At 43.3% G+C, this 11285-nt stretch overlaps 1 protein-coding gene across 1 annotated transcript in view; it reads left to right on the top strand.

The window, feature by feature from the left end:
• The first annotated feature begins 2670 nt into the window (after positions 1-2670).
• Positions 2671-11285, top strand: part of zrsr2 (zinc finger (CCCH type), RNA-binding motif and serine/arginine rich 2) — a 66045-nt gene continuing 57430 nt past the window's right edge. Inside the window, exons 1-3 of the mRNA XM_069892454.1 lie at positions 2671-2850; positions 3268-3377; positions 3792-3868. Of these exons, the coding sequence (XP_069748555.1) occupies positions 2671-2850; positions 3268-3377; positions 3792-3868 (367 nt within the window). The remainder of the gene's footprint in view (positions 2851-3267; positions 3378-3791; positions 3869-11285) is intronic.

Below are 11285 nucleotides of genomic sequence, written 5' to 3'. Positions count from 1 at the left end.
TCTGTTTCTCACACTTCTTATCAATCCTTTGTCTCCTGCATGTCTCTCACTATGACCATGAAAAGATAGGTTTAAAAAAACATATTCAGCAGCTCCTTCTGTCCTTGACTGCTAGTAAACTCTCTGTCCGTTCTGGCTTCCCTGTTTATGATTAATCATCACATTTTAACTTAAGTCTTTTTAACCTAAATTCTCTATATCACACTTCTCCAGCAAATAATAGGAGTTAGACTTCTTCTCTCATCTGTTGTTTTTAGGTAAACAAGAACCCAGGAGTGGCCTTTGAGTGAGCACTTTGCAGAGTCTTGTAAAAATGTTCAACACATTTCATGACATCATTTCAATTAGCACCTACATGTGAAATGTGCACAGCATTCTCCATAGTTTCTGTAAAGTCATTGAATATGAATTCTTCAGTATTTCAAATAAGACCTGTTTTAAAATGTGTGTATGTATGTAACCTACTCCAATTTTACCAAATTATCTCCCAAATATTCCATTACAAAAGAAAGATGGCTAGTGTGTTTGGGAAAAATTGTCCTGGAAATTTGAATTAGGTTTGCAATGTCCCCATTTTAAGAATTAAAATGGGGGAGGGTAGGGAGGTTGGAGGTAGGGAGGTGGGGGTAGGGGAGAGTAGGGAGGTGAGAGTGGGAGATGGGGGTAGGGGTGGGAGGGATTTGAGGGTGTTGGGGTGGGAAGTGGGGACTGCGGGAGTGAGAAGGTGGCACAGGAAGCATGTGACCAGAGTGCGCGTTGCCTTCCCACATGACAAGGGTCCCCATCACTCGTCCACGAGACCAGAGTGAATGTCACCTTCCCACATGACGGTGTTATGGAGCAGTTCCATTGCAATTTATTAATGTGATGTTTGATTTAGATAAATCTCCAGGCTGGGTTAAATAGAATTGAGTAAAAGAGAAGATTCTATGCAGGATTTTAATGGATTTCAAAATTATTAATAGGAACTAGAGATACAGCTGTTTTGAAACATTTGATTGAACTATGGAATAGATTATGAAATGGGTGGAAAAGGTTTGATTTCTCAAAAAATGCCTTTATATCAAAATAGACCTTTGTTTTTCTATGGATAATCAATTTTTGAGGATTTGGAAGACAGTTTTGAAGCTGATAAAGTATTACTTTTCAACAAATGAAAGAAAAAATTAACGTCCCAAATAATGCATTTTTGTTATCATCAGGTTAGAGTTTTCTTGATTGACAAGTTAGGTCATGATTTAATATTACCTCGGCAGAATGAATTAAAAATATTGATGTGTGTATAAATAAGTTTATTTCAGAAATGTATAGATTACTTCAAAAACTTGCTCCCAAGTTAGGAATTCATAAATCAAGATTAAGATGGAAGGTTGATATAAATAGACAAATAGATGAAAATGATAAGATGCAATTATGTAAAGAAAATATGACAAAAATTATTAATGATAGAAATAGAAGGGATTGGTGCGAGGCACCCGGGAAGCCAGAATGGGGACGGGGATGCGCGGGCGTCCGTTTCGCGGGGGATTTGAGGGTTTGGGGGGTGCCTGGGTTTGATAGCCCTAGAGGATGGGGTTCAATGCCCTGCGGGCAGTGGGATTGAGGATTTGAAGGTGCAGCCATGACTTTGGTTATTGAACTACATGGATGTAGTTTTAAAATTCTTAAACAAAATATTTTTTAAAAGATTGACAGAATGAGAAAGCAATGCCCAAGGAAAGAAAAGAAGCAATTCTTAAACTCCACTGCCCATATACAGGAAAAGGAATCTCAGACTCTAGGGCTGCTGAATTACTGCCATAATTTGTGGAAAATTATACAGAGCATGCAGAACCTCTACAAGCTCTTGTAAGAGGAGTGAGCAAGCCTAAAAACAAGTGGAATGGACACTAGGCAGATTGGGCCTTTTTGCATTTACAGCCCTGACATTGGTTTTACTGGTCATGAACAGAACATTGCATCTTTTTAGTTACAGCCAGGGAGAGTTTTATACTACTGTTATATGTCAAGGACATGGTGCCAAATTAGAACCATAGAACACTAAAGCACAGAAAACAGCCATTCAGCCCTTCTAGTCTATGCTGAAACATTATTCCACTAGTCCCATTGATCTGGACCCAGTCTATAATGCTCCAGATCTCTCCCATCCATTGTCTATTCAATTTTTTTTCTTAAAACTTTTCTTCACCACATCAGATGGCAGCTAGTTCCACATTTCCACCACTGAGTGAAGAGGTTCCCCCTAATGCTCACCCAAAACCATTCCCCTTAAAATCACATCTTCTTGTATTTATCTTTCCCAATCTAAGTGGAAAGAGCAAGAAGTAGGGAAAGAAGACACACACAAAGTTGAAGACTGATTTATTGCACCGGCAGCTCTGCTTATATTCGATCCCTGTTGCCGACAGGAGTGATGTCATGGTAGCACCAGCCTCAGATTGGTCAGCGTTTCTGCCGTTGCTCATTGATTCCCGCCGTGCAGACGGTCACCTGGGATGAAGGTTGTTGGCCCTCGTGGGGTCTGCGCGGTCTCCACATTCATCAGCCATCTTGTGTAGAGGGCTGGTTAGTAGGCTACTAAAGAACCAACCCCCCCCCCCCCCTCCCGGAACGGCGATCAAAGCGCTGTTCAACACTTTCGGTGGCCTACCTCTGCATCGCGGGGGCTGCATGGAGACCAGTTGGCTAATGTCCAGGTGTGCTAGTTTGAAGTGGTCGTTGCTGAAAGTCTCTTCCTTACTGCAGATATCCACCACACACGTCGACCCGTTGTGTCTGACTACTTTATACCGCCCCTTGTACGGCCATTGCCGATGTGTTCAGTGTGCCCCCCACCCCCCGAAGGAAAACGTACTCACAGGTCTCCTCTGTCTGGAGACATAGGCTTTGGCCTGGCTGTGTCGTGGAGGATTTGTATGTGCTAGAGAACCCAATCTTTCCCTCAGCTTTGAGGCCCTTGGTGACGGTGGGGGTAGGCAGGGAGGTGGAGGGTAGGGAAGTAGGAGGTCGGAGATAGGGAGGTGTGGGAAGGGTGGGAGATGGGGGTATTGGAGTGGGAAGTGGGGACTGCAGGAGGGAGAAGGTGGCACACCAATCGTTTCGAAGCACAGGAAGCATGTGACCAGAGTGCGCGTCGCTTTCCCACGTAACCAGAGTGCGCGTCGCCTTCCCTCGTAACTCGAGACCACGTCGCTTGTCCACGTGACCAGAGTGCGCGTCGCTTTCCCACGTAACCAGAGTGCGCGTCGCCTTCCCTCGTAACTCGAGACCACGTCGCTTGTCCACGTGACCAGAGTGAACGTCGCCTTCCCACGTGATGATATTACGGAGTCGGCTGGCAAAATGGCTGCAGTAGAACAGCCTCTTTCGAGACTGAGGTGCGTTCCGGGCTCGTCAGAGAGGTCACTCGGCCCTGGTTCCGTGACACCACCCCATACGGCCGTTAACGAGGCCTAGGCCCGTGGATGATGGACTGCGTGGGGTCGGTGCGAGGCACCCAGGAAGCCAGAGTGGGGACGGGGATGCGTGGGCGTCCGTTTCGCGGGGGATTTGAGGGTTCGTGGGGTGGCTGGGTTTGATAGCCCTAGAGGATGGGGTTCGATGCCCTGCTGGCAGTGGGATTGAGGATTTGAAGGTGCAGCCATGACTTTGGTTATCCACGTTGATTTCTTAGTCAGGAAGGTGACCGTGGGCTCTGGATGGCTGCGAATGGAGTCCAGGCCAATGTTGATGGGAGTGGAAATGAATGAAGACCTTTTGGATCCAAGGCTCTTTTTCTTTCTCTCTTACAGCCATAAAAAGTTCAGAGCCTTACTGAAGAAAGAAAAGCGTAAGAGAAAGCGGCAGGCAGCAGCCAAACAGAGACAAGGTTGGTGTCCAGTTAAGTCCCTGGTATCCAGCATCTCCGGGGATCACTGGTGCTGAAATTACAATTTTCCTTTTGACTGAGGCTCACACTCACAATGCCTAATACACCTGCATTAAGAATACACTGTTTAAAAGGCAAAGATTATACAAAATGTAAAGTACAAGTAATTTGAAAAAAAAGTATTGTAGTCTTCATTTATGTAAAGTTAATTTTAAGCAAGTAATTCTTGTAACTTACAAAATTAAGTTTAAATTTGAACCTCAGTTGCTGTTGCTGAGTGTTGATATAGCCTCTGTGCTGTAGTCATAATTAATCCCTCCCACAAGTTTACAGACAAAGCCTTACTAATATACCTAATAATGATAAAGACTTACTAAGCAGAGATGGGGGGACACTTTGGGAGAGTTGCCCCAATGGCAAGCAACTTCTTGGGTGCCACTGTTTTATTCAAAAACAGCTTCATTCAAGCAGCTGCTGTGGGCAGGGGACGACTGGGACACTCCGCTGGCTGAAAATTTGCTCCCAAGGGGTTGTGTGTAGCTTCAAAAAGTGTTTACTTTTACAATGTTAAACTTGTTATTTAAACTTCATTATTGTTATGGTTGGCATTATTATTATTACAGCGGCAGCAATCAGGTCCTGGGTTTGAATCCTGTGCTGACTGTAAAGAGTTTATACGTTCTCCGTTTGTGGGTTCTCCCTTTGTGGGTTCTCCCTTTGTGGGTTCTCCCTTTGTGGGTTCTCCCTTTGTGGGTTCTCCCTTTGTGGGTTCTCCCTTTGTGGGTTCTCCCTTTGTGGGTTCTCCCTTTGTGGGTTCTCCCTTTGTGGGTTCTCCCTTTGTGGGTTCTCCCTTTGTGGGTTCTCCCTTTGTGGGTTCTCCCTTTGTGGGTTCTCCCTTTGTGGGTTCTCCCTTTGTGGGTTCTCCCTTTGTGGGTTCTCCCTTTGTGGGTTCTCCCTTTGTGGGTTCTCCCTTTGTGGGTTCTCCCTTTGTGGGTTCTCCCTTTGTGGGTTCTCCCTTTGTGGGTTCTCCCTTTGTGGGTTCTCCCTTTGTGGGTTCTCCCTTTGTGGGTTCTCCCTTTGTGGGTTCTCCCTTTGTGGGTTCTCCCTTTGTGGGTTCTCCCTTTGTGGGTTCTCCCTTTGTGGGTTCTCCCTTTGTGGGTTCTCCCTTTGTGGGTTCTCCCTTTGTGGGTTCTCCCTTTGTGGGTTCTCCCACCATTTGAAACATACCAGGGGTGTAAATTGGGCAGCAAATAACCTGTTTCCGTGCTGCATGTCCAAATTTAAAAAAATATATTTCCTTTTAGCTGAATGCTTGAGTTTCTGGTTGATTGAGTGCCGGATAATGGGGATTTTACTGCTTCCAATGCACCATTAAAAATTAGGAAAGAATGTGACATTTCAATCCAAATCAAATTCTCACTGTGTACCATTGTTAAAGTTAAATGAAATTCTGTGGGTGAAGTTGCAATAATAAAAAACAATTTTCAATGTGTCAGATATCTCTTCATGAAAGTCCATAATTCAGGTCAACTTTTATTGTGATACCGAGGAAGCATCGTCATGTTGGAAGGAGTAATGCTTGCTGATCTGAAATATCAAAGTATTCTCATAAGGTACCCTGTTGAATTTGCATGGGCTGGATTCATTATGAAGGTCATAAATCATAATAATTGTGATTTATAAGTTGATCAAATACATAGATGCAGTGGAAATGTAGTTGGTCAGTGCATGAGCAATTCTCCATCTTTTATCAGAAGGTGGTAAATCTGTGGAATTTGTTGCCACGGACGATTGTGCATTTAAGGCAGAGATTGATAGATTCTTGATTAGCCAGAGCATCAAAGGTTATGGGGAGAAGGACGGGCAGTGGGGCTGAGTGAGAATGACTGAATGATGGGGCAGACTTGATGTGCTGAATAGTCTATTTCTGCTCCTATGTCTTAGGCTTTTCTTTACTGAATAACTGTTGATACTCTTTTTCCTTCTTTTAAATTCTGGATTACCTTTTACTATTCACCTTGCAAGGGAACTAATATTTGTAACAGTGTGATATTCTCCACAAAGCTTGGAGACTTTGTTTGTTGCAATAGCCACTTTCAGGTGGTCACAATACCCGACTGTAAAGCACCCTATTGTATTCCTATGCAGCTGTCGGGTGGCCAGCTGAAAGTGGAGAACTCGGCCAGGAGGTTTACCTACCTAACCCTTCTCCTATAGGTATAATATCCTGCTCTAAGAATCCCCTGTTGCCCCTGAAAGCAGCTCAGGCAAAGCTGCTAGTAGCTTTCAGATGCCTGGCAGTGGGCAGGCTGTTGACAGTCAGCTGGAGACCAGCTGACAGCCCATCTGAGGACACCTACCCTCCCTGCTGCCTGACAGTCTCCCTGCTGCCTGACAGTCCCCCTGCGGGGGACTATGGGGCTGGGGGCAGCCGGCAGGAGACTATGGGACTTGTATTCTTTCAATACACCTACCATTAATTCTTTTTGTTCCTTGCTGGTCTGCCCCAGAACATTCACATCTTTGTTTAAGTTTTCAATGTTATCCTGAACCTTTTTCATGTTCCTTTTCTGCGTCTCTAAGTCTTTTTCTATTTTCTTGGATCCCGCGGGGGTCTCGACATCTATTACTCCCCCTTCTATTTTTAGTAAAGGGGCCTGTACCTTGTCTGATGTGTCCCTATTCCCGATGTTCCTGTCATGTCCCAGTGTTTCAATATCTGGATATAAGGGACGTGACTCCTGGGTCCCGTCTGGGGTGTCAGGGGTACCTTGTGACTCCACATATGCATAGGGCGGGGGTCTACAAGCTATTTCTACAGGGGCCATAATAGGTGGGTTATCAGGGAGACCAAATTCTTCGAATATAGCTAGGACATCGCGGTACTGCATCTCCTTGTCTCTCATCTTTTTTTGTGCAGACTCTCGATTAAAAATTTTCCTTTCTATGTCCTGTTTGTATAATTGTACTCACTTATAAATTGTACTCACTTATAAATTGTACTCACTTATAAATTGTACTCATAAATTGTACTCACTTATAAATTGTACTCACTTATAAATTGTACTCACTTATAAATTGTACTCACTTATAAATTGTACTCACTTATAAATTGTACTCACTTATAAATTGTACTCACTTATAAATTGTACTCACTTATAAATTGTACTCACTTATAAATTGTACTCACTTATAAATTGTACTCACTTATAAATTGTACTCACTTATAAATTGTACTCACTTATAAATTGTACTCACTTATAAATTGTACTCACTTATAAATTGTACTCACTTATAAATTGTACTCACTTATAAATTGTACTCACTTATAAATTGTACTCACTTATAATTGTACTCACTTATAAATGATTTATTGTCAGAGTACATACATGACATCACATACATCCAGAGACTATGAGAGAGAGAGAGAGAGAGAGCATAGCGAGAGAAAGAGATAGAGAGGCAGATACACAGAGCACGAGAGATAGAGAGAGAAAATGCCTTGCACTGGCCCCACTGGGAGAAAAGTCTTCAGATTAGCACTTTCGTTTCATGGTTACACCTTTAAAAGGTTCTTGTCCTGTGATCACTGGTCTGGATCAGATTGGGTCTCCCACCACTGGGAACCATCACTCCTTCCTTCCCTCCCACCTCGAGTGAGCTACAAGTCAGCCCACAATGTCTGCCCTGATCCCACAATGGTGGGGGTGCGGGAAAGAGGGAGGGAGAGAGGATAGAACAGGATCCCATTTGATGCGGAGCTGGAATTGTGGGCACAAAATTAAAACCAAATTGTATTTCTCTGCCCTGCCCCACCTGGGGATTTCAGGGCAGCACCGCCACAGATTGGGATTGGGAGGGGGAGTGGGTGAGAGAGGAGGGGGGGAGAAGAGAGAGAGAGGGGGAGAGAAGAGAGAAGAGAGAGGGGGGAGGGGGAAAGGAGGGAGGGAGAGAGCAAACCCGGACACTTCGTGGCTGGAAACTGGAAACAGGCACTTTTCCTTTCCCTTCTGTGTTTTGTTTCTTCCAGCTTATCTAAGACCCTACGCTTTAGAATTTTGTTTCCCTCACCTGTCAGGAACATCTCAGCGCTCCCGGGTAACCACCCCATCTTCCTCCAGCGATCTACACATTTTTGGAGAATTTTTTGTTTCTCCAATGCCACATTACTGGTATTTCGCTTCCCCAACTCCTGATTAATTTCCCTAATAACTTGGTCAAAGGTCTTAGCAGACAATTGTGCAGCCATTGCTGCAGGGTCGCTTCCTAATTCCTCTTTTAATTTAGGTTCTTGTCCGTTTAGGGGATCTATGTTAACGAAAATCGCTTTTAAAAATGTCTCTTTGCAGGCCAGATGACAAAAATTTTTTAGTGAAACAGTCTCTAAGTCTGGTCCTCCGGTGGACCTCAGACTGTCCTGTATACTCTGATTGCTCGTCTTCCACTCTGTTTTCCCAAAGAGGTCTGAAAGTTAAATTACAACTAGGAAACCAAATTTTTTGGGCTATATTTTTGTCCAGTTTCCCTGTACCAATCTATGAATTTATGTAACTTTATCTCCTTGGTGATGCTGGGAATACCCTCATTTAACTTATCAAAAATACTTTGAATAAACCGGGTGTCTCTTAAGATTCTGTCAACTTTTTCATTGATATCTCCTACCTGATCCAGACACAACTTTTGCAGCCTTTCGTCGTCGTCCTTGTTCACCAGGCAGGCGTCCCTGAGTACTCTTTTTGTCGTCTCAAGGTCTCTAATGTCCGCTGTGGTATTCCAACACGGTGAATTGGGGAAATAAATTCTTAAGTTTTCAAGTGTACAAACATTATCATACCTACCGGACATTTATAAGTGGGTCTTTATATACAATTGAGACCAATAAGCCTGAACCTTTGTTTTCTTTCAAAGCCCAACCTTCACGTGGGAGATTTCTCCTCTTAATAACCAGTTTAGGGCAGAAAACTCAGGTCCCCAATTGTTCATAGACCACCTTCTCACTCTATTGGACTTTGCAACGACACAATAAAGACTTTTTAAACTCTAGTAGTTTGTCGGCGAAGCACTTATCAAATGTCATTCATCCACCTTAAGGACTTTTCTTCTCTCTTTAACCACTTAGTGTTACAATCCCGGCAGGTGACGACCTTCAATTATGGTAATCTAATTTGTCCGATCTCCAGTTCTTACTGACAATCATAAAGATTTTAAAAGAGAGAATTTTGTTAAAACAGGCTTCTCTGGACCTTTTTATCAGCCGGCTGAGATGATTGTCAAGAAAAACAGAAACCGTCGTCCAGTGTCCACTCACCCATCACGTCGGGGTCACCAAATTGTTAGGTCTGCTTTGTTCATGAATGAGTGAGTCAGACACCAGACTGAGTCGAAATCAAGGTTCTTTGTTCTTTATTACCGGATTGTAACACTTGCAACTAACTGTTAGTTGGAGAAGGCGCATTCTGCCGTTATCAGCAAGTGGTGTTTTTTTTATACCTCAGGATACGTACTTAGTAAATTATCATACCATGACATTGTCCAATGAATAAACTGTTGCTATCCTTCTCTGTTAGTCTGCTGCACATCATTCTTGTTAGTGCAAAGCTTATCTTGAGTGTACAAGGTCACATCTGCATTCTGTTACTCCTTAGTACTGGGTGACTCCTTCTCCGGTCCCATCTCATGATGTTTTTACCTTACAGCATGCAAAATCCCGCTAAATTTAAAAGGTGAGAGCTTTCGATGTTAGGATTCTCAAGGATGGCCACCCCAGCCCCGTGCTCCCCCGCCGGGGAGGAGGCTGTCAGACTGCTGCCTCTGCCCGGACTCAGGAGCTGGTGTTTGCTCTGTGGCCCCTCTCCCTGCTTCACACCTTTCAGCACCTCCTTCAGTGCTGCCACCTGAACATCTCTTCACAGTCACTTGCAGCCTGAAAGCGGCTTATGACTTGGTCCCGAGATGCAGGTTTAATGAGCTTCAGTGCAAAGAAGCCAACAGGTCAGAAGAGTTGTGAAAGCAGCCTTCTCTCCTAATTGACTTCATGTAGACATCCTGCTGCATCAGAAAAGTAGCTGTCGTATTAAAAGACCCAACTCCACTTAGCAACAATCTCTTCTCCCTCCAGTCAGGAAGAAGATTTGCGTGCGAGATTACATTCGCCATATTCAAGTTTATTTCCTGCTGTTATCACGTTCTCGAATGAACCTCACACGAGTAAAACATTGCTAATTGATCTCTTTCTGCAACTCTGCATGCTATCCTTTATTTTTGCACCTGTACTGTGCATAGGCTGATTTGCTGGACTGCTTGCATATTAAACTTCCTCTGTAAACAGGAACTGAACTAAACCTGGATTGAACAGCAGAAACTCATGTTTAAAGTGTATTCTTTATTTTTGTTGCCTATTGAGAGAGAAAACAATTTTGCTTTCAGTGTGAAAATAGAAAGTGCTAGAAGGCATGTGTGGGAAGAGAAGCAGAGTAATATTTTAGCTTTCAAAATGTGTATGATTTTTTAAAAATTGAAACCTTGGAGCTGTAAGGAGACATAGCCCCTTTCACTGCCAATTACATGTGGGTTGAGCTGGATTTACCTGATCCATACCCAGTAATTGTGCGGTGTAAAATGTCCCAACCTGGCAGGGTAAGTTAAATTCAATCAGGCTTTGATTCTTGGTGCGGGTAAGTGTCAGAGCCCGGCTGAGTTAACTCACTAACCGTCTTCTGGCAGTGTGAAAGCACAACCTGCTCTTGCATTGTCACAGCTGGAGGCTGGACCCCCCCCCCCCCCCGCCTTAAAATGCTGGGTGGCCAATTAACCAGGTAAATTATGGTGCAGTGGGAAAGGCTCTCGAGTGCAGCTAGGAGGGTTAGCAGTGTGAAAGGTAGGCAAAGAGGAGGAGAGATAAATAATTCTTTTTACGGTGCTTTGTGACAAATACAACTGTAGTATGATCTGTAACAAAGTAAACTTTTTGAAAATCTTATTTTTCATTTCAATCAATGACAAATACAACATGTTTATCCATAATCATACAGAGAAATAAAACAATGCACAATTTTATATTTTCTCCCCATCTCTCCCCAAAATAGTAGGGGAAAAAAGCCTACCTGAATCTATTATGTATCATTCATTGATTAATTAAATATCAAATTTACAAATATAATCTTAAACCTCTAAATTAACTAGGGTCAGTCGGAGCAGCGGACGCTGTAGATGAACTCTTACCAATGAAATCCATATATGGTTTCCAAATCTCATAAATTTTTTCTAGTTGATTCTGTAAATTATACGTTATTTTCTCTAATGGCATACAATTTATGCCATCTATTCAACCCCACATTATTGTCTAATTTCCACGTTACTGCCATATATTTCTTTGCTACTGCTATTGCTACAGTTAAAAACTTTCTCTGATAAATCT

This window comes from Narcine bancroftii, chromosome 7, assembly GCF_036971445.1.
Source record: "Narcine bancroftii isolate sNarBan1 chromosome 7, sNarBan1.hap1, whole genome shotgun sequence".
In the NCBI taxonomy this organism is placed as follows: Eukaryota; Metazoa; Chordata; class Chondrichthyes; order Torpediniformes; family Narcinidae; genus Narcine; species Narcine bancroftii.
The sequence above is the reverse complement of the archived record's forward strand: the minus strand, read 5'-3'. Positions and strand labels throughout refer to the sequence as shown.